The sequence below is a fragment of the Pseudonaja textilis genome, chromosome Z (assembly GCF_049901715.1).
Source record: "Pseudonaja textilis isolate UNSWEBS1 chromosome Z, rPseTex1.2, whole genome shotgun sequence".
Taxonomy (NCBI): Eukaryota; Metazoa; Chordata; class Lepidosauria; order Squamata; family Elapidae; genus Pseudonaja; species Pseudonaja textilis.
In genome coordinates this window covers 85,170,704-85,194,890 of record NC_142008.1, presented here as the reverse complement: position 1 = coordinate 85,194,890, position 24,187 = coordinate 85,170,704, and the positions used below count along the sequence as shown (strand labels likewise).

Sequence of the window (24,187 nt, the reverse complement as noted above, 5' to 3'; positions counted from 1 at the left end):
TGCATCCATCCTTGCTCTACTTGACCTCTTGGCAGCTTTCAAAACCATTGACCATAGGATTCTCTGGGGTGGCTTCAGGGGATGGGAGTGGGAGGCTTGGTTCACTTCCTTCCTCTGTGGCCACTCTTAGTCAGTGTTAATAGGAAGGGAGAGATCCAGCCCTCGCCCACTGCTTTACAGGGTTCTGCAGGGCTCGTTACTCTCTTTGCTCCTGTTCAACATTTATATGAAGCCGCTGGGTGAGATAATCATCACCATGGACTGAGATATCACCAATATGCTGATGATACTCAGCTGTATGTTTCGGCCCATGGTGAGTTAAGTGTTGCTGTGTCCTCCCTCTCGCAGTGCCTGGAGCTATTAGAGATTGGATACAGAGCAATGGGTTGAAACTAAACCCTTGCAAGACCGAGTGGTTCTGAATTTGGGGTTCGTTGGCTCAGGGAGAATTGCCACCTTTGGTTTTGGATAGAGTGGCACTACCCCAAACAGACCCTGTGCATAATCTAGGGGTTTTCCTGGACTCATGACTCCTGCTCAAAGAGCAGGTGGATGTCGTGGCCAGGAGGGCCTTTGTGCAACTCCACGTTGCGCACCAGTTACGCCTTTCCTGAACCAAAGGTCCCTACTCACAGTCACTCATGCACTGGTCACTTCTCCTCTTGATTATTGCAATGCACTCTACATGGGGCTGCCCTTGAAGAGCATCAGAAGCTCCAGTTGGTGCAAATTGCAGCGGCCTGCATGGTTTTGTGCAGACCCAGGTGTGCACATGTGTCACCTCTCCTGCAGGAGCTACATTGGTTACAGATTTGCTTCCAGATGCAATTCAAGGTGCTGGCTGTCACCTTTAAAGCACTTCATGGCTTGGGACCGGGTTATCTGAGGAAACGTCTCTTGCCGGTCACATCTACCCGACCCATTAGAGCAGAGAGGCAGGGAATGTTGCAGATCTCATCCCTGAGGTATATATACCTGGTGGGACCCAGAAGAAGGGCCTTCTTTGTGGTGGCTCCCTCCCTCTGGAATATCATTCCCCCACAAATTAGAATGGCCCCCACTCTGGCACTCTTTTGGAAGGCACTGAAGACCTGGTTTTGCCAACGGGCCTGGGGAACCCAGAGAGGGATGGAGCCCATCAAATGGCTAGTGTGATCTGCTGTTGTCAGAGCAGGGGGTGGGAGTTGGGGGGTGATTTTTTATTTTTTTCATTTTTTCCAGATTTTGTTCTATTGTACTTTGTAATTTATTTGATTCTTTCTGATAGTTTTTGGGGTTTTATTTTTATTTTTTTGTTTTAAATATGTTTTACATTGTGTAAGCTGCCTTGAGTCACCATGGGCGAATAGGCGGCAATATTAAATAAATAAATTAAATAAATAAATATGATAAGAATATTGAAGAGTGCTGGGAAATTGGGTGAACAAAAGGTAGATTGCAGATGTCAAAAACTGCAGATATTTAAAAAAATAGATTACTGTGAGTTTAGATCATTTATTTATCAAGCATGGTAACGTGAAATCATACATTTCAGGTCCATTAATTAATTTTATAAATGGACTTTGGAAATTACAGAACGGTCTAAAATTCAGAACATTTTCCTTTCAGATAAATACAGTAGACAAGTTAAGTTCAATAATGGAAAGTGTGTGCACCAAAAATAATTAGTTGAGGTGCTTGAAACAGGCTTACTTAAGCATTCACATTGAACTTAACCTGCAGTCTAAGTTTGGACTAACCAATCAATTAAGAATAAAATCAAAATCATCTGTAGCTAATTTATACCTAGTTAAGATTAACCATAATTATAGTGATATATTGTTAAAATATATTGAAATTGCTTATGTGGAATATTTTTATATGTGTGTAACTCTAATACATACCTTGCATGTTCTTGCTTCATTTTTTCTTTAGTTTGAATATACATATAATCCATACATATATACATATACATATAGTGTAAATATACACACATACAAACACACATATACAATTTCCATCCGATAGATAGATAGATAGATAGATAGATAGATAGATAGATAGATAGACAGATAGATAGATGTGTGTGTTTATTTCATCCTACCAGTCGATAGATAATGGCTAAAATGATGATAATGACACATACACATATACATTTTAGTGTGTGTGTGTGTAAATTTAAAATAAGATTGTTCCATTACAGATGTAGGAAGGTGATAAGCAGTATTAACTGGTTTTCTTTATCTTGATGCCAGTGGTTGAGCTATTCAATAACACAACGAAACTTCTAAAATGTTTATGCTAATATTTGTTCATTATTTGAACATGTAACCATACCTGATTTTATTTTAGCCTTTAACCATGACTTTAGACATTCCTGATGGACAAATCGAAGACTTCCTCCACATCCACAAGGTTCTAGCAGAGGATTGGTTACAGATCCTCCTGCAATTTGGCATATCCGACACTGATCTCCCTCTTCTTCAGGGTCTTCTGCCAGGAGACTGGAAATATAAGTAATTTTTTAATGTTGTAAAATTTGAATCCAAAATCTGGAAGAATGACATTTAAAAATACCTATAATAGGTTTGAGAATTATCAAAATTAAGGAGCAGTGGGAAGAAGCAATTAATTCCTTACTTTTTAATTCTCTCTTACATGCTGAATATACTCAATTTAATTATAATACAACATTACAAAAGTAATAATGTCTTTTTTTCGGGCTTCAAATCAAGTTCACAGACAACTTTGTTTCTCAAAAACTAGAGAACTAGAGAGTCAAATATGACAAGCTTAATTCTTATTAAACCAAATGCACAGCATGGAATAGGGGGTACCTGGCTCAACAGCAGTAACTGTGAGAGAGATCTAGAAGTCCTAGTGGACAATCCCTTAAATATGACCCAGCAATTTGCTGCAGCTTCCAAAACAGCCAGGCCTAAGCTGCATCAACAGAGGGATAATACCAAGGACACATGAAGTGCTAGGACTGCTTTATATTGCACTGATAAGACCAGACTTGGAATACTGCATCCAGTATTGGTTACCACGATACAAAAGATATTGAGATTCTAGAAAGAATGCAGAGAAGAGCAACAAATTTGTTAAGGGAGTTGGTTGCTTGATCTGCTTAGATTAAAAGGTCCCTTCCAACTCTGTTATTTAGCAATCTGTAAGTTTTGTTTAAAAGAGAATATTTGAAGGTAGGTAATGGTTGAAATGAGGAGTCCTTGGTGCCCTCTGATAATTACATTGACATTGGTGCTATCACTGATTGTGTTATCTAGTTTGGATAATGAAACATCTGCAAGAAAACAATCAAGCTCAAAGTACCAAGGATCTCTCAGAAGGTAACTTGTTTTTTATTCAAATTCTACTTATTTTTGGCAAGTTATAATATTGATGCCTCTGAAGAGGCCAGAGAGCAGCAGAATTTTTTTCTCTTTTACTTCTTCATCAGAGAAAGAGAATATTTCATGCCAAATTCTGATAAAAAGTTATCCCCAACTATTTCAATTTCATACCTGAAAGAAGTTCCATTTAAAACAAACATTTCAACATTTTTCAAATTAGCCAACTTTGGGCAATACTTCAGAGAAAGATATGAAGAGTATCATACAAGTTAATACGTATGTTGTGCTATTAATGGGAATTTGTTCAAGCTAGTTGCATACTAAGCACTTTCGAGAAAAAGTAGAACTCTTTAGAAAGAGGTCCATGAAGCACAACCTACTCTTTAATAAATTAGGTTGTCTTTTTAAAAAATAAGATTTATATACCTAAATATATAAATTATTTTATGACTTTCTTCTTAATGAAATTAGGACAGAATAGAGCTCTGTAAATAAATGTTTCTGTTTACACTTTTGTTATTCAGAAAATATATGGAATTCTGATTTTGTTGATCATTTTTTAACTAATTCACAAAATTATCTCCCGTGTTTTTAAATATAAAACTTCTTTGGTTTCCTTCTAGTTCTGCATCTTAACTATAAAAGAAGCCTTATATTTTGTAAAAATATCAGTCATTTGGATTTATTAGACATGTTAATTGCTAAATAGTTTTGATTAAAAGATTTCATGTTCATAAAAAATTTAAGAACCTTGCTACATTAAGTGAAAGATCCATGGGACAAGTAACACTCTACCTTACACACATGAATTAGAAGGGCATATTAGAGAAGGCAAACATAAACTGCCTGAGGACCCGGAAGGGTAGGAGACGGATAGCAAAAAAACAAGTTGTGAAGGGAAAGAATATATGGGCACAATAGCAGATACTATTTATTTTTAAAGTTTTTACTCCATGTATTAGACTTTATATTGCTGCTGTAAAGGTCATGTTATAATTTATATTGCTTTTTAAGTCCTATGCATCGTTTTCAGAAAGTGCGTAATCTTGTGGGCTTTGGAGTCCAGTGAGGAGTGTACCTGGGTATGCCAATCAAGAATACTTTATTGTAACTTTCTCCAAATGCTTTGGTTCCTTACTTAGAGCACGTTTCCCACAACAGCCCATCTACTTCAGATCATTATACCATGATCAGCTAGATGCTTTCAAAAACTTTATTAATACGATCAAAATATAATAGCTTTCATTATTGTCCTAGAAACTGGTATTTACTGCACCCATCTATGACTATAGAAAAAGCAGTCAGGAATATTATGCATAAATAGTCCAAATTCCTTTAAAAATATCTACAATTTTATTCATGTCTGTGATAATAGAGGAATGGAGAAAGAATAATGATGCCACATATAACCCCATTAATTAAATGGGATTGGCATGGCTTGAGAACTAAAAGCAAGCCAGCCAGCCAGCCAGCCAGCCAGCCAGCCAACCAACACACCAACCAATACACAGCTTAGTCAGCTAAATTTCCTATCTTGTCCCTGCTCCTGCTTTGCCATTCTGCTTGAAGAAGAGCTTCTGGAATTCAAATTCTTGCACACGACTTTATAATCTGGTATTGACAAACTATTAACAGTTAACAGTGCTGGCATTATCCTCAAAGCAGCATGACTGCATAATCGCTTTTGGTGTAACAGACAAAAATTTGACAATCCTTTGTCAATGATAAAAAATTATTACACACTACAAAGGAACTTTAAATATGAAGGACTTTAATATTAAAATTTATTATAAATTCTGTATTTATTATAATACAGAACAAAAATACATAACAAAAATACTTGCAGAAATCCAGAATTGTTTGTAGTAATAGCAATAGCAATAGCACTTAGACTTACATACTGCTTCACAGTGCTTTACAGCTCTCTCTAAGCAGTTTACAGAGCATATTGTCCCCAACAATCTGGGCCCTCATTTTACTGACCTTGGAAAGATGGAAGGCCGAGTTAGCCTTGAACCAGTGAGCCTTGAACTGCTGAACTCCTGGCAATCGACAGTTAGCAGAATTAACCTGCAATACTGCATTCTAACCACTGTGCTACCACAGTGCTTATATTTTGTTATTTACATTCATCATTAAACTGCTTTAAAAAGTTCACTCTATTTTAGAATCATTAGTTGCCCACACTTACAGATGGTATGTTGAGAATAGTTTTCAAAGAGTTTCTCAATTATGATTTTATTTTTCCCAGTTTGTTTTTGAAAATGGATGTTAGGATTTCTAATGAAATTCACATGGTTTAGCTCAATCTTATTTTTAAAAATGGAAAGGTGCTAGAAGCAGATGATCACTTTAGTGACAATAGGAAAGGCATCAATTCATAATGCATGAGAGAAGACAATAGTAAATCACTTTTTTTAACAAAAAATATTTTTACAAAGAAACCCATATGGATATAATATATAAAATGCCTGATGATATAATGGTATATGATGGGTTCCTCAGATTGGATGGCACTCAATCTGCTACTCGGGAAAAGCTGAGGATCTTTCAGAGTACTAATGGTGCTTATGATGTGGTTAGATTAAACCTTTGAGACATCAAGTTTCCATTTAGGAAAAGAAAATATGTACCTGCAAAGACAGAATTACAGCAGGAACAGGGAATTTAAGAAGCACTAACACAGGAAAAACTCAATATAGTGAAAGATGAATGAGTGCAAATTGACATCAAATAGGCATTAATGAATCGAGATGGATTGGGATTTGATTCTTTCATTTAGGTTACACTTTTTTATTACTCAGGACATGAAAAACAAAGAAGTATTGCTTTTATAATTAGGCAAGAGCAGCACTTTATTACAATGCAATCAATGACAGAATAATGTTGATTAGACATTGTGACCAACATTTCAGTCATTCAAGTTTATGCTTCAACCATTAATGCAGAAAAAGAGGAGGTTGATTAGTTTTATGATGTTCAGCTTTAAATCAATAGACTATGCAAGCAAGCGGTGTTGCTTATAATTGGAGACTGGAGTGCCATGAAAGAGGAAAATGTAGTTGGATTGTATGGCATAGCAAACCAAAATGAAACAAGAGACTGACGTATCAATTTTTGCCATGCCAACTATTTCTTCATAGGTAACATTATCTTCAAACAATCAAAATAATACATCTATACATGGATATCACATGATAGAGAAATGTACAGGAGATGGAGGAGCGCAATTATAGTATAAAAAATATGAGCAGATGCTGGCTGTGGAAATTGTGTTCACATGAATTTTCAAGTTAAGCTAAGAAAGAAGAAAGTCAGTCATTTTCCACAATATTATCTTGAGTATTTATCCATTATATCAAGGAGATCAACAGGAACTGCTTTGAAGTCCTGAATCTCATTGACACAGAACAGAATAATTACAGAATTTATTTAAAGAAGTTGTTAAAGATGAATATGAAAAGAAACTGCCAAAAATAAAAACAAAAAACAAAAAAGGATGTCAGGACAAACTATGGAAATTGCCAAGAAGAGAAGAAAAGCCAAGGCCAATAAAGACAACTATCTTTTCAGACAGCTTTTAGAAGATAAGAAGAAGGATTACAACATGTGTAAAGACATTGAAATGGAAAAACAAGTATAATTTTCCAAAAGATCTCTAAAGGAGGTCCAATTCAAAGGAAATAGAACTAAGATGGAAGAAATATACTGAAACACTGTACATCAGAGATGTCACTATCCAAGATACCTGAGAAGATATTCCTTACTTGAAAGAATCTCTAATACTAGAAGATGAAATTACACTGGAACTCCAAGCTTTATCAAGTTGAAAACTCCAGGAACTACTAGAATACTCACAAACATGATAAGCCACAGAAAAAAAATCATAATAGGTTCAAGAACAACACAGTGGCCAACAGATTGGAAGAGGTGCTATATCCCAGTCCCAAAAGAAAGAAGAGTTAAGAGAGTGTGTAAACTATTATATAAAATCCTTAATTTTCCATGCTAACAAAATAATGCTTAGGATCATCCAATGCAAATTAGAGTTTATATGGAAAAGAGATACCAAATGCTCAAGCTGGCTTTAGAAAAAGTTAAAGAACAAGAGGTGTTATTACTGATGCATGATGAATTGAAAAAGCTAAATAATACAAAAAAGGAATTATTACATACTTCATTGATTATACAAACTTCATTTGATTCTGTTGATAATGTCAAACTGTGGAATGTACTGTGGAACGAACATATCATTAACTTCATGACAAATTAACGTGTAGATCAGGAAGCCATAATACGGTGGAAAAAAATAGGTGCAGGTTGGGAAAAAAAGTGTCACTGGACTATATTCTATCCTCTTATTTATTCAACCTATTTGCCAAATGTATATTAAAAGAAACTGGACTGGAAGAAAGAATTTGGTTATAAATGGAAAGAACCAATTGCTTGCACTATGGTGTTGACACTACCCTGATAGCTGAAAATGCAAAAGATTTGCATGGTCTAATAATAAACATTAAGGAGTGAAGTGAAAAAATGAAACTAAAATTAAATATAAAGATCAAACTAAAGACAGATACAATGACCAGTCTTAACTAAAATGGAGTTATTGAAGTGGTGGCTTGTTTCTGCCATTTAGGATCAATCATCAACAGACATTAGGCCTAAGCTCAAAGACAATACAGTGTGATCCAATTAACAATTCTTTATTTGCTTATACCTAATAAACAGAATCTTACCAAACTAAAGCTATAACCTTCAAAACTATAGATGAGATCTGGGCATTTTACAGCCTATGGGCCATATCTGGCCTATGGGCTGTCTTTGTCTGGCCCACGGTGTTGGTGTGTGTATGACAGCATCACTGGAAGAAGGCATGGTGGTGATGGAGATGTGGCAGTGTTAGCAGCCTTCCAAAAAAGGCCCAGTTTCTCATGTGACACCTTGGGGAAGGTAATTGCTTATCCCTGTAATAGATATATCCCGGAAGATTCTAGGGTATGGTTATTCTGAATCTTTTCTTTCTTCCTCCACTCAATTCAAGACTGCACAATCTCTTGTCTTGGCCTACTCTCTAGAATATGCTACCTCCTCCCTCAGAAGCCACAGTGCTACTGCCAACAGCCCCCCCCCCCCAGCACACATACTCCTTTAGTTGCATATTCCATCAAAACACTCAAGAACAAGTAATAAAAAAAATTGCCTTACACTTGCCCTTGGTAGAGACTTGGAAATCTAATTGAAATACTCTGTTGTGTCTAAAACTATAAAGATCAGAATAATGCAAATCACGATATTCACCCTGGCACCATATGGAAGCAAAAGTTGAACTCTGAAGAAACAGGATTCAAAGAGTATTGATGCCTTTGGACTTTGGTGATGAAGACTCCTGCATACCATGGACAGCCAAAACAGCAATGAAATGAATCATCAAACATATCAGTCCAATTCTCACTTGAGGCACAAAAGCCCAGGCTCAAGTTATCCTATTTTGAATATACAACAACCTGGAGAACACTCTAATGTGGAGAAAGTTAGAATGAAAGAGGACAACCAGCAGCAAGATGGATGCTCTCATCACCATTGTGCCTTGTTACAACGGTGATGTGCTTTGTCAGATGTGAAAGATCAGATTAGAGATTATCATCATGGAGAAAATCTACCCATGTAGAGGAGCTGAAAACAACCTGTTGACACAATCAATATTCCTGTAAATAAAAACTTTCTATGGATTACACAGTTATTTTAAAATCTCTGTATGAATGTGATTCAGTGAAACCTAAAAGAGGTGAAGTGGGAGAGTACCCATTATTTCCTAAACTCCAGTAAATTGAAGAATATGCCAGAATGATTATTGAAATATTGCACATTCCACCATTTGAATTGTTGCATCATTTGTGTAATAACACTCCTACTCAATGTTGTATATTACAATAGCAATAGCACTTAGACTTAGATACTACTTCACAGTGCTTACAGCCCTGTCTAAGAGGTATACAGAGTCAGCATATTGCTCCCAAAAATCTGGGTCCTCATTTTACCAACCTTGGAAGATGGAAGGCTGAGTCAACTTTGAGCTAGTGAGACCCAAACTACCAAATTGCAGGCAGCCAGTGATCAGCCAGAAGTAGCCTGCAGTACTGCATTCTAACCACTGCACCACCGTGGCTCTTTAATATTTAATAATACTATTTTGTTGAATGCAAAGTCCATTGCATCAAGGTCTGGAAAATCTAGAGTTTATTATATATGAATCTTTAGAAATGTTTCTCCAAATCTGATCACTTACGCAGAATATCCTATTTCTCCATATTAGAGCTTACAGTTTAAACTCTGAAATTGAAAAATGATTGTAGCATAAAATAGCTTAAAATAATTATAAATCAAAAGTAATAGATTCCCGTTTATACTTTGGCTTACACTAAATAAAATACATGTCAATGTTCCCCCACCCACTAGCTTTTACTCACCTCTCTTGCAACTTTTTTAGCTTCTCAGGGTCTGTTTCAGCTTTATTAACCTCTTTAGTACTTATTGAATTACAAGAAGTAGTATTGCTCATATAGTTGCTTTGATTTCGTAAATCAGATACCGTCAGGAAAATTGGAACTTGATCAGGTAAAGAACCAGTCATGTGAAGATGTGCTGTGAAGTTTGTCCGAAAAAGAGATGGAGGAGAAGAATCTGTGGATGATGAGGAACTGTGGGAATTCAGAAAGTTATCTTCATCATGAGAAGCAATGCTTGGAGATATGCTACTTAGACCATTGCTTAGACTGTCCTCGAGTAGATTGCTATCATCAAAGTGGCTGACCATGGGTGATGAAGATTGGCAACTTTCAGCACCTGAAAAGGAATCCCTGATTCTTATGGGAGATAGTTGTCTGCGAGCAGTTAGTCTTGGATTTCCATTCAGTTCTGGGATTTGTACAGGACCTGTTGCAATATCCACATTGCTTGCCATGTCACTTCTGTTTGAAGTTTGTACTAAGGTACTTGGGATATTAAGTGTAGAACGCATAGAAGGCCTTTGCGCTGTTGATCTAGCAGAAATAAAACCAGGATAACATCTTTGATTGCTCTCAAAACTCTGTCTTTCTCTGCCATAGACATTACTCCCTTGCCAGTCTTCAGGAGAATTTAAGTTACCAGGATCCTCAACAGCTGCCGCATTTCCTGGTCTGTTTTCAGCTTGTGGATGTTTTGTATTAAATTCCAAATGTTCGATTTCATTTTCATGAGCCTCTTCCAAAAGATTTTCTTCAAGAGAATAAGATTTTTTTGGATCTCTTACTTTTCTTTGTCCTAATGAATGTGGTTCAATAGCTGAGTCCACTATTACATCATGTTGTCGTAAAAATCTTTGGGAAAGTTCAGCCTTACTTCCATCATTCCCAACTCCAGTTTCACAATTATGTTGTTCCACTTGTGTTAAAGATATCGCACTACCTCTACTTTGATCAATAAGTGGAGGTTTGTTAAGATCAACAGAATGAAATTCTTGTGCTAAGTTATCGTTTTTAGTGTCTTCATTTATTCCAACAGATGCTTCCACATTTGAGCATAGTGCCGTGTAAAAATCATCTTCTTTGGGCTTCATAAGGGTGTTTCTAATGGGTGGAAGATTTGAATTACTTGATTCATTTGATACAGAAGAATTATTAGTGGTCTGAACAGAAGAATCCATTGAATTAGCCAAGGGCTGCTGTGCTATAAGAATATTTCCTTTCTTAAGATCCTGGTCTAGCTGTTTACTACCTATGTTTAATTTAGAGGACTGGGATATGTACTTTTTTTCTTGAAGTTTTTTCTTTGTCTTCTGAATAGGACCATTTCTTTGTCCTGTGACATTTTGTGGTTCTGAATTGAAGAGAAAATTAGCTTTTATAATTTATTTGTCTATAGCCAATTTCTTGAACACTTTTTAAACATAATGATTCAACAATGATGGAAAAAGCATTCTGTTTCTATATAATAGAAATGCAGGCAATATAAATTGATGAATTAATAATTATTAAATATTAAATAAATATTAATAAATCTTAAATTTTTGGATCAACAAATTCTATAGATCATTGTTTTATGTTTGAGATATTTTGAAAAATGCAGTAAAAGAATATGCACGTCTGCACTTACTTATCTCATACAAATGCTGGCTTAATTCTAAGCTGGTTTAAGAAAATGCAGCCAGACTTTTGCTTTAGCAATAAGATATTGCAAGATATTCAGCGCAAAAAGTGGGTTACCATATACTGGGGCCTATCACTTTTCTGTTCCAGGAATGGCTAATTGCTTTCCCTCTGTGCATGGATCTTTTGAAAATATATATACTCATACTACGTTTCTTACTCTATAACTTGAACACACATACACAAACACACACACATGTACATAAAAGTAAAGTTGAATGTACATATATAAGGATAAAACAGATACATTAATATGACAAATACATCTACATAGAACAAGCAGTTTTAAAATAAAGAAATACTTCTTTCCACCCAGTACACTAACCCCTAGTAACAAGGGCCAGAAGAAGAGGCAACTACAGGTGCACTTCGCTCTGGAATATGGAGCAAATCTCCATCTGCCAACGTTGCCTTTCCCTTCTCAGGCCAGGCAAAGAGTAACTGGAAGGGAAGGCTGAGGGGTGAGTCCAGATAGTGGTGGGTTCAGCTGTCAGGAAGCCACAAAGGGGGATGAAAGAGCTTCATTTATCTGGGAACCTGAAATGACTCTTGATTTAAATCATAAGGTAAAAAGCACCCAAAGAAGAAAGAACGACATAAAAAACACCCACCCCTTGCCTGTTTTTGGAAATAGTTCAAGAGGGAACACACATGAGAGAGGGGGAAGGGAGGGAGGGGAGAGGGAGAGAGTTGAGAGAGAGATGAGACATGCAGAAAGAGAGATAAGAGTGGGAGAGATATGAGACAGGGAAAGAAACAGAGAGAGAGGGGGCAGAAAGGGATGAGAGAGAGAGAGGGAGAGATGAGAAAAAGAGAGAGATGGAGAAAAAGAGATACAAAGAGAGAAAGAGAGAGGAGAGAAGGAGAAAGAGATGAGAGGGAGGGAGGGAGGGAGGGAAGGAGAGAGAGAGAGAGAGAGAGAGAAGGAGAGGGAGAGAGATATACTTGTTTCCCAGCGAAAACACTGGGAGCCACAAAACCTGGGTAGGCGTGGCTGGGGGGGAATCGTGTGACTGGGTGGGAGTGAGTGATGTCAAGTTGGCCATGCCCACCAAGGTTTTGTGATTCCCAGTGTTTTCTTTTCTATGGAAAACAGATCCAAATAGCTCTTTGAGTATTTAAGGTTGCAGACCCCTGCCCTAGCCATACTATACTTCAAGCACCACAGTAGATATTCTTTTTGTTTTGCATACAGAATGTTGCCAGTTTAAAATCTGACATAAATGTTGCTTTAAAAAAAGAAAACCACTATTTTTCCTCTTTCTGAGTCCTAGTTTTCCTCCTAATATTTTTTATCTCAAGATAAACCTTTTTTATCCTTTTTTTCAGTCAAGTTGAAATAGAAGACTTTCACTCCATCCTGAGTTAGTCCATTTGAAAACTGGTACATTTTTCTATATTAAGAAAACTTTTTACATTTAATTAAATTTAATTTATAAGAGATGTGGTCATACTATTTGATGAGGTATTTATATTTTTCAAAATATGACCACAAAACACAATAACTATGGACGATTGCATCTAAAATTACATATTTATAATTCTGCCAAATGATATGTTGGTCACTGACCAAAAGAAATAACTACTAGTATTAACTACTACAGTTCTGCCTCAAATCACCAAAGTAACATAGTCTGTTATATCAGGAAATGCCAGGGAAATCATGACTATGATACAAAATTACACACTGCTGCCTTTCTCTTTGTTTTTATAAGATTTCCTTACATACTGGGACTTTAATACATGGACCTGCTCATGTTTTGTCCTTTAGCTACAATTAACCTGACAATATTCTATGTATTTTCTCTTTGCTAAAGTAAGCAAGAAATCAATCTAAAGAAAATTCCATACATGTACAAAAAGAAGTCATAAAATCAGCACAACTTGCAAAAGAATTTCTCACCAGATCCTCTAGTAATCTTTGCTATTCCCTGGAGCGCTGGCGTTTTCCTTCCTTTTCCTTCTGCTTTTTTAAAAGTTTCAGACTCTAGATTTTCCAGCACATTTCTCTGGTTCATTTGTTGTCTTCTTGATAAAATTGGCTTTGGGAAACCTATTAAAAACATTGGTTTATTAAATCACTTGTTTTAGAAAGATTAAGATAGGGACAATCTTAAATCAAAATTTTATTAATTTAGAAACATACCATCCCTTGCACTGGAATAATAAAAGTAGAAGGCTAAAGAGATTTAATAATAAAGAATGCGAGATGCATTTGGAAAACACTGGAAAGGAACATATTTGATCTTTTTCCCTGAGAAATTCTTGGAGTTCACAGACAAAACCAGTACCAATTCTTTAGATCAGAGATGTCAAACTTGTGGCTTGAGGGCCAGATGCGTCACGTGCTATCCCCACCCCCTAGTTTAGCAGAGATGGGGGAAAGTCCTAACATATCATTGACACTGCTGTGATGATGCAAGTTTGACACCCCTGCTATAGATCATCTTGTTATTAATCGGCCTTTTATAACATTAAATTTGCAAGAAGAATTTGGATTCTGCAAACAGATAAATCAAAATATGTTTAATGGAAAGATCTTTTGAATGTAGAATTAGTTGTATCAAGAATCTTAAATTATTAGTAATATTGGGTATATTCTTGGATGAGTTCAAACAGAGAGTTATTTTCTTATTTTATTTTAAAATACTGGTAATCCAAGAATCATCTTGCCTTAGATGGAGTTACATTCAACTTAAAATGCTGATTTGCAATCTGTGGCTTTGATGTTCAGATAGCAGATGTGTCCATGAAGTATTCAACTACAAGGTTTAGTTTAATGAAGAGTGGATAATCACAATTTATTCTATATGAAATACCTCTGAATTTAACTAATATTAGAAGAAATACAATCTCTAAAATAAATTCCCACTGATTCAGTTCTACAGAGACATTCTTCAGAACATATTAGATTCTTGTAGCAGCTTAACTATAGAGTGAAAGGGGATTTCAAATCTCTCCTCCCAGAAGCCTTCTGAGTTTTCTCAACATAGATCCACTTCCTACTTTGGTGTAGTAGCTTGATAAATTTCTGCTATTTCCAGAGAAAAATCTCAGTTGATGTTTGCTCCCTAAATCAAGAAATAAAAGAAAGATATGCCCCCAAAAAGTTTATATTAGCTTTTCTGGCATATTAAAAAAATTTAAATGAGGAAAAAATGAAATAAATTGTATAGCACCACCTTCTGGTCTTGAACCACCAAGGCATATGGCAAGCTCCTTCTGCTCTCATCACGTAGTCAGTCTGAGTGATCTTCTTGCAGCAGCTTACCGAGTGGTCCACTGTTTCTTCAGCTTCTTTGCACAGGCAGCACTTATTATCTGTTGCTATCTTCTCAATTCTGGTGGCAGCTCTGGAACCCTGACATCTGGCTTTGTATGCCTTTGTCTTTAAGGCTTGGCTTGTGCAGCCAGAATTAGTCCCTTCGTCTCTTTCTTCAACTTTCCTGCTCTTAGCCATTGTCAGGTCTCATTATTATCTGTTCTACCTGCTATTTTTTTATGTAGTGGCCATGTAATGCTTTGTCTTCCCATGCCTTCATTCTGTTCTTCATTTGGTCTTTCTTGTAGGCCAGTTTGGTCTCTCCAGTAGTCAGTAAGCCTTCCTGGTACACTAACTTCAGTGCATCTTCTTCATTGCCTTCAGATATTTTTCCAAACCCTCTTTTTTCTTCTAATGTACCTGCAACATTCCACGCCCACCTATTTGCCTTGGTAGGTAAAGTCTGTAAATGTCACTGCAAGGAGGACATGATTCATTGTCTTTATTTTTTCTGTCTTCCTATCCATTGTTTTTGATTCTGCTTGAGTCCAATCCTCTACTCCAGCTGACTGAAATTGCCCAGGAATTGATTGCCTTGATGGTATTTCCTCCACTGAATTTGGACTTTAAGATCCTTCACTCTGTTTATGTATTCACCTCTAATCTTTTTCTTTCTTTTTTTTAAACAAATTTTATTCAGTTTTTCACATTAAAAACAAAAATCTCTTTTTAGTGGACAAGATATTTCCGAGCCATCACCTTTACATACAAATATGACAGCAATTATACATTCATATATGCATACTTAATTCTATTATTACCTTTTCCATTCCAAATTTTCCAAATAAGGAGAGAAACAAACACATTAATTCTAGCCTCTTTCATTAATCTCAGTCAAAACATCTTTTTGTTTCATTTCAACTATTTCAAATATAATCCTTTAATATTTATTTTAAAAATAAAGATAAACAATATGTGTTTGCCTAATAATGATAATGATGATAATGATGATAATGATGATAATAATAATAATAATAATAATAATAATAATAATAATAATAATAGTGGTGGTGGTGATGATGATGATGATGATATAAAGTTACCAATGTCTCTCCTTGCTTTTAATAGTCTATATTAACTTATTAATTTAGTTGGTTCTTTAGTCTGTCATATTCCCTTTCCATTACACATTCTTTTTATAAATTCTAGATTAATACAAATTTTAACACTAAAAAAAAAAACAAGTTTAGGTTTCCCCCCTTTTACTGTTTTGAATGTGACACCTCAATGATTAAAATATATCTTTATTCCTTCATCTTGATTCCCAATAAACCATTATTTTTAAGAAGTTACAATAATAATCATTACATCTTTTCATTTGGATTCCGCAGCATATTTTCCCCCCTTGATTTTTAATAAGAGTTATCAGTATCTATATTACCCTATTTCTAAATATTTTTAATTGCAGAAATATTCTTATTACCCCTTGTCACCCTACAGAATCTCCTTTTTAATTCATCAACCATTATCTCTGAAAAAACAATTTATTTTCAACATTTTACTATTTCCGTATTTCTTTATTTCATGCACCTGTTTCTTAATGCTTCTCCTCCCCCTCTTTTCCCCATATCTTTTCTCATTCCAATTTATATCCCTCTCTTTCTTAATATCTTCCTTTCCCCTCTTCTGCTGGGTCTTTCTGCCTTTCCCAACTTCACAGGTATTCCCCTTTTTGATTGCCTTCTTAAATCTCAACTTTTTAACCTTCCGTCTTTCCCCACTTCTTTGTAGTGTTCTTTGTGTTAATTGTCTATTTAAAATGTCTTCTCCTTGAGTCGACTCCTCCTCCTCTGAAGCTCTTTCTTCTTGTTCTTCAATCGCCAGTTCCATTTTTTCTAACACAGAGCAAAGTGATTCGCCTCTTTCCTGTAGTAATTCTCTCATATTTTTAAGTTCCATTTTTAATTCCCAAAGAGATATCATCATTACTCTTATATTTTATGATCGTTAAAGTCCACAAAAAAAAAAAAAAACACTTTTACTTTCCTTCTTTCTTCTTTCAATTTTCTAAAGTTCTCAGTTATTCCAGCCCAGGGTCTATCCCAAAAACATCAATCAATCCCACAGTCAGTCTTTCCTTGCTTTTTTCTTTATTTTAGTTCTGCTTCCACTTTCTAAGATTCTTACTTTGTTTCAATATTTCTTTAATGTTATATCCACACAAGTTCATTCAGAAACAGGATGCTTTCCCTTTTGTTTGAGCTCAAGTTTTTGTCAAAAGGTGGCACTCTCCATTATACAAAGTCTTCACCTTTTCCCCCTATTTTTTTATTTAGGGTTTTTCGAACCTCAATATTCCAGCACAGTCCAGTCTCCAATTTGTAAACTTTATTATTATTATTTTTTGACAATCTTAAGTCCAGCTTTATTTTATGCCTGTTTATTCCCAAAATATTTTAGTCCAATTTAATTAAATCTTTAGTTCCAGCTTCTTTCTTTCCCGGTTCAAAGCCCCGCTTAGCTGTCAAAAACATTTTTTTTCCTGTCCCTTTGTAATTTCGCCACTCACTTTTCTTTTTGTAAAAATTCCATGTTACCTTAATCCCGGGGTACTTTTGTTTAGTTGTATTGCCTAGTTGTCCCGGTTCAGATGTTATCCACCTCTTTCTCCCTCCTGCACAAATCTTAATCCAGATGAGTCCTCCTCTTCGGGGTGGCCATTTTAAACCACCGCTGCAGTCGTCTTCGGGGGGAAAAAGACCAAGCCCAGGGTGGGAGATGCAGCTCCCCTCAACCTGGCTTGCAGCTTCCCCTTACTCCACCAGCCCTCCAAGGCAGCTTCAGCTCCTAATTGTAATGATCAGGGCTCTCCAACGAAAGAGCACGGACCATAGCCACAGAGAGTTATGATCTACAGTCCGTCAGCGAGGAGACTCCACCTTCTTCGGCCACTTCTAATATTTTTCTTGACTTCAGTATGCTTGATACTGTCAACTTGAAGGATATCCATGTATTTGTAGTAACCATCTTCATCCAGACTCTTAATGTTATCCCATGGGACATGTTGATTCCTTCAGTGTTCACTATTTTTTCTTGTTTGATAGTGAGTTTGGCACATTTGTCAAATTCACAGTTTAAATATCTTGGCTATATATAAGGACAGTGTTGAACAGCGATTCTATTTCAGATTGTGTTTCTCCATAGAGCTTCAAATCATCCATGTAAAGAAGGTGGGATAGTCTGGCAGAGGTTTTTGATGTTTGATAGCCATAACCTGAGTTATTCAGTAATATTGACAGAGGAAACAGCGCAATGACAAATAGTAGTGGTGACAGTGAATCTCCTTGAAATATTCCTCTCTTGATATTAACCTCTTGTCTCTCACCACTGTCCTGCAACTGTGTCTTCCATTGTGCCATCTATTTTTGCATAAAGCTTCTGATGTTTCTATTGATTTCCATTATTTCTAGGCACTTGATTATCTAGTCACGTGGCAGAGAGTTGAATGTCTTTTGGTAGTCAATCTGTGCTACATTCAATTGGTCTTCTTTCTCTTGCAATTTTCCAAAACCATTTTGTCTATTAGGAGTTGATCTTTTGTTCCTCTGCTATTGGGGCTGTTTCCTTACTGTTCAGGTGAAAATATATTGTTTTCTACTAGATGCTGTTGGACTGCATCAGCTGCTATTACATTAGTTAGCAATTTGAAGGTTGTTGATAAGCAAGTAAGTGACCTGTAGTTGTCTGGTACTGCCCCTTTTGCTGGATCTTTCATTATCAGGTAGGCTCTGCCAGATGTTGGCCACTCTTCAATTTCACCTCCTTATAGTATGTTGTAAAATTGCTTACCAACAAGTGAGTATAGACCAATTAGATGTTTCAACCAAAAACCATGCAATTCATCTTCACATGGTGCTGATCTTCCTTGCTCTTTTTTCTACCATTTCTGCTGTTATTATTAGTTCTTTCATTCCAACTTCTGCATCTTGTTTTATTATCCCCTGTCTGCACTCAGAACTGTTTCTTCCTTGTCAGGAAAAAACTATTGTACTATTCTCTGTCAGGCTCCACATAACATTTCTTTTCATATCTTAACTATTAAACACATATATCTTACATAAACATATATCTTACATGAACATTTATCTATCTTACTTGATTAATCTATTATAAGTTCTTATTTTCATATCTATTACGTTTAAATTATTTCTTCTTATTCTAGTTCTTAGTCAAAGTTCTCCTCAAAATCTATTACATATATTTTACTACAAATGTACTTCTTCATGTGGAGTCTCCCTCTTTTCCATTTCTAACCGGTGTCTCTAAGTCTTTCTTTTACATAAATTCTTTGTTTCTTTGCTTGCTTACAATTTTCTATTATCTTTTGGCTTTTTCCTTTAATCCTTCCTTCATTTATCATCATTTTCTGATATTTTCTTTCCCCTAGCTCAAAATTTGTCCCCACCCTCTTTTGATCTCTTTTCTGTATTTCCCTAATATTTCATTTATCAGCATTCCTCTCTCAATATCCTCCCCTTATTTATTACAATTATCATTAATATCTCATGTTCAGCTTTTTTTCTTTCTTTTATATTATTTGTCATTCCTTTTGTTCTGTTTCATTGATTTCTCTTTTTTCTAACTCCTTCTTCGTTCTTTCTTCTCCTTCTTCTTCTGCTACCATCACCATTTCTGAATTTTCCTCTATATTCTGTATTTTACTGCATAAATCAAACATTCTGTCCCACATCTCATTCCTGGCTCAAACGTCCATCTTTATTTCTTTACATATGTCGCCCATCTTTATGTTGCTTATTATTCCAATTGTCCAGTATCTAGTAAGTTTTATTTTATTTGAACCAGTGACTCTATTTTTTTAAATATCAATGTCCTCAGATCTTTAATTCCCAATGTTAATCAGTCCAAATCACCAATAATTTCAGGGGTAGTACCCTCTTATATCCTTACGCTTTAATTATGGTATATTTCAGCTTCCAGGGGTCTTATTATAATGTCTTTCTTTTATTCTTTTTTAATTTCTTCTTTTGATGAAATCGTTAGTTTGAAGGGATCTACAGGATTTTTCTATCATCAACAAGTGGCGCTTTTAGTTCAGTTTCACAGCCACTTTTTCCATTTCTTTATTTAGCTTCACCAATTTTAAAAATCAAACATTATTTCTCTTTAGAACAATTATTTCCAGCATTCAAATTAATGCTTTTCAATGTCACATCCTGTACGATCTCCAATTCCAAATTAGTGTTCTTCCAAATTAATTCCTTTTAAAGTTTTAAGTTTTTTTAAAAGAACTTTTTATTTCCCAATTCTTCTTCTATCTTCCAAGCCGCCCCTAGTATAATTCTTTAAACTTCTCTGTTATAGTCTCTTTGGGGTAGGTACAAATAAAATAAAATTCTTCTCACCCTTCTTCAAACACCGTTCCCAATCTCCACTCTAGCGCTGCGCTTAGGTGTTCCTCAGCTGTCCCAACTTTGTAGCGACCTTCTTGTCTGCTCTTCTCTCCATCGTGGCATAGAGAGCAAGCTTGGGATTTCCACAGGGGAGTTGCATTCTCCCCTGGAACCTCACCGGGCACCTCTCCTTAGCTCTGCCTCCCCTCCAAGGCGGTTTTCAGCGCCATCCAGAGCCCACAAACAGCGAGAAGCCAGCGTAGGAACAGAGACGGCTGCTTCTGGTCCCATTGCGACATCAGCCAGAAGTCCAGGGTGCCTGGTTTCCAAATAAAAACAACTGTACATCTCAGCTGGTTTTCTCTACTGCCAATTTCTCTCTGGTTTGCCTATATTCTGAGTTACTTTTGGCAAGGCTTTGATTTCTTTGCCCTGGGTAAATCTTTTCAGTTCTTCCAATTCTCTTCTGTGAATACTTTACTTCATATTATAAATCAACATTGATTTGATATCCTCTGTTCTGTTATTTCTAATTCTGGATGTTGTTCTTTTAAGAACTGGTGCATTTATTTCAAATATCCTCTTTTTGTTGGACTTGATCTGCAATAACAGATGATTATTTCTTTGTTTTTAATCACTATATATTTGCGATGGGTAAACACATTTTTTTTCCAGTAGTTTGCAGTTGCTGGCCCTGATTGCTCAGCCAACAGTCCTAAGTCCTTTGATACATTTTCCACCAGATATCCAGGAAGTCCAATATCTAGGGTGGATCTTGTTAACCTGGGTGACATCTGAGCCAGTATGATTTTCAGAAATGTATGTCTCACCATATTTTTTATGGGCGAGACACCATATTTTTTATGGGAGAGACACTCTGACTCCTCTGATGAGACATGTCCAGTATGATTGACTCTCTGGCATAGCTCTCATCTTCCTCAGAGCACACAAGCCACACAACCATATCAAGGTAGTGCCTCATTGGGTTGTTGTTGTTGTTGTTGTTGTTATTTAGATATTAAGCAAATATTACATCTGATGTGATGCTTTCAGTAGTGTGGCTTAATAAAATTCATCAAATAAACTATTTTCTGGATTAGTCATGACATTTGTTTTTCTCTTTTTTATATATATTAACCAAAATCTAAATACCAGTAAAATATGCCTCTGACAAGTGCTGAGAAGTGTAATTCTGAAGTCAAACTTTGTGAATTTTCTCAGATATGATCTATCTTAAACAATTATCCAAGGCAATAGGGTTTTTTTTCTTTGTTATTATGCTAAGCCAAAAATCTGTTACAAGCTAAAAAAGAAGGCTACATGACATCACATTGTTATAAATTTAGGCCTCTTTCAACACAACTTGTTGGGACTGAGCATTACAGATGTTTAATGAATCAATATTAATTACCAAACAAGATAATATTTGAGGTTAATAAGCACTTTAACAAAGAATATTCAAGATTAATGGCATACAAGGGAACACATAAAAAGCTGTCTTTGAGAATTTGGCATATTATTCAATTCCTTGAGAGAAAGATGAAGCAAAACTTCAAAGTGGGGAATGTATATGGTGGCAGTAGTGGTGGGGAAAAGTTAAATGAACAGATTGACTTTATAGTGAATAGTTACAGAAAAATAAAAACCCTTGCTCTGAAATGTTTACAATCTTTGAACTTTTTGCCACAAAAAGAGGAAGATAAATTTACAAGATATAACACATACATACTATGAAGAAGCACCTTTACAGAAGCACTGGCTTATTTGAGAATGGAGCGTTAAATACAGAGAATGTTAGAAATGGTAGAAAGAGAAAAAAATAAGAATAACTTTACTACAGTTTGGATTGAATTTTTGATGTCTGTCCTAAAAAGACATGGCTTTCCCTCACCTTTTGCCCATTGGATTATAATTTAGTATCTTTACAAAATTGTTTTCTTTTTCAGTACATTAAATACTAATAAAAAGGTGCCCTTTATATCTTTTCAACCTGTCTTCCAGTTGTTCCTCTTTAATCCCAGTCTTTTAAGGAAGAAATGGTGGACATTTTCTTGAATAAATTTAGTTTATTTATGTATTAATACTATAAGATACAAAAATACAAAAGAAAATAATAGGAAAGATAGGGGAAGGAAAAGGGAAGGGAAAGTGTGAGAAAAAGGAGAGAGTAAAAAGAAAAGGCATTGACTTCTGACTTCCTTTGGTGCAGTAGAATAACATAATAATATAGCACCTCAACTTTTTACTCTCACATAATAGTATAAACTAGGAAGAAATGATGGACTGAGGACAACTCTATGAAAAGCAGAGCCAATGACTGCAGCCGAATGAAGAGCTAGGAAGTAGTGCAGCTCTTTAATAATTTTTCTCAGGAGAAACAGAGGATTTCAGATCATCCACTAATTCTCCAGACAACTGCTTCTTGTGAGGATACTGCAAGAAAGCAGTTTCCAATGGATTTACAACTCTGGGAGATGATGAAATACCCTACTTGCTCAAACTACAGTCAGTGTGTTTGAAATGTCATTATATTTGCATGTATCCTTTTCTAATCACTTTCAGAAATGGTTTATTAACTGCTTTTCATTATTATTATTCTTTGGATCAGCACATTCTATTGCACCAAGTTAATTTCCTTCAATCCTTAGCAAAAGAAGTTTTAATTACAGTTCAGAACTTTTAAAAAATGTGGCAGGAAATAAGCATAAAAAAACAGTAATTAAAATTTTGATTTTAGAAAGTCACAAGCAGACCAAGAGTCCAGATAAATTTAAAAAATATCTGGAATTAATTATAGATAATTCTTCCATGCAAAATTGCTCTCATTTTGAAATTTTTAAAAACAGTAATAAAAATTTTAAAATTGTATATTAGAGGGAACCAGAAGGAACTAAAGATTACAATTAAAGGAGAACGCTTAAAATTGACTTACAAGTTCAGAATGAAGTAAAATATTTTAACACTGGATATATTGAAGGAACAAAATTTTTGAACAAAGGATCCAGAAGTTAATTTTAAAAGTGCCTATCTCTATAGATAGGCTGCTTCGAAAAGATGGAAAAGAAGCATGTTCTACGTGACAAAAAAGGTGACTGAGTTAGAATGACTCAAAATTATGTGGAAAAAAAAGATGTTACATTGGACATACAATACAAAAGAAATTGGCTGATATCTTCATAATTAACAACATACTCAGAGAAGAAAGATCTGGAAAATTTTCCTACATAGGATTTATTAAAGGAGCTTATGAAAAGCGACAAAAAAATGAAAAGAAGTTTTTTGATATTACTGTATTTGAAGGGATAAGGATTAAGATTACTAGATATAAAAGAAAAGAATATAAAGTTGCTTTGTATTTCTTTATGTACTCGTGCTCCCATGTTGATCTGCCAGTGCTTGGCGCTTGCAACTTCTTGCTGGCTTCCCTATACTAACCTGATTGTGAGAAGATATCGGAAAATTGCCTCACCTAATGACCAGGGCATTCATTTAACAAAAGCCTATCTAGATTTTAACTACCTAGATTTTGTTATTAAGTGAAGTGGCCACAATTTAAAACCACATTGCTTAATGACAGCAATCCCAGTTCTAATTACCATTTACTACCAGCCTTTAAAACTGCTATTTAAGTTTGATCATTAAAAAATAAGAGATTAACTTTTGATCTAGAACAGGGGTGACAAACTCAATTTTACTGAAGAGCCGCATCTGCATTATGGTTGCCCTCAAAAGACCAGTTGCATAAAGACTATGTATCATATTAGTTCAGAACTGCATTATGTCTAAGTCTCAGTAGGATGATGTGAGTCCACATTTTCTGGGTTATAAGTGGGCTGCAGGTCATGGGGTGGGGTCAGTCTCTCCCAGAAGGTGAGTCATGTGATTGGATAGTATTCAAATGGCTGGACAGCCTGTCTTCCTCTCTCTCTCTCTCTCCTCTCTCTCTTAATTCCCTTCTCTCCCTTAGGTTTGCCCCAAAGAAGCCTCTCCTAT

At 35.5% G+C, this 24,187-nt stretch overlaps 2 protein-coding genes across 4 annotated transcripts in view; one reads left to right on the top strand and one right to left on the bottom strand.

Moving 5' to 3' along the window:
- MARCHF10 (membrane associated ring-CH-type finger 10) overlaps positions 1-24,187 on the bottom strand; it is a 78,867-nt gene that overhangs the window by 20,316 nt on the left and 34,364 nt on the right. For all 3 annotated transcript variants that reach the window (XM_087917330.1, XM_026717295.2, XM_087917331.1), the window contains 3 exons: positions 13,425-13,574; positions 9,803-11,192; positions 2,317-2,483 (listed from right to left, as the gene is read on the bottom strand). In XM_087917330.1, coding sequence (XP_087773456.1) covers positions 2,317-2,483; positions 9,803-11,192; positions 13,425-13,574 — 1,707 coding nt within the window. The remainder of the gene's footprint in view (positions 1-2,316; positions 2,484-9,802; positions 11,193-13,424; positions 13,575-24,187) is intronic.
- MRC2 (mannose receptor C-type 2) overlaps positions 1-24,187 on the top strand; it is a 120,910-nt gene that overhangs the window by 94,760 nt on the left and 1,963 nt on the right. The window contains exon 31 of the transcript XR_015740258.1: positions 12,851-12,905. The gene's annotated coding sequence lies outside the window, so the exon portion shown is untranslated. The remainder of the gene's footprint in view (positions 1-12,850; positions 12,906-24,187) is intronic.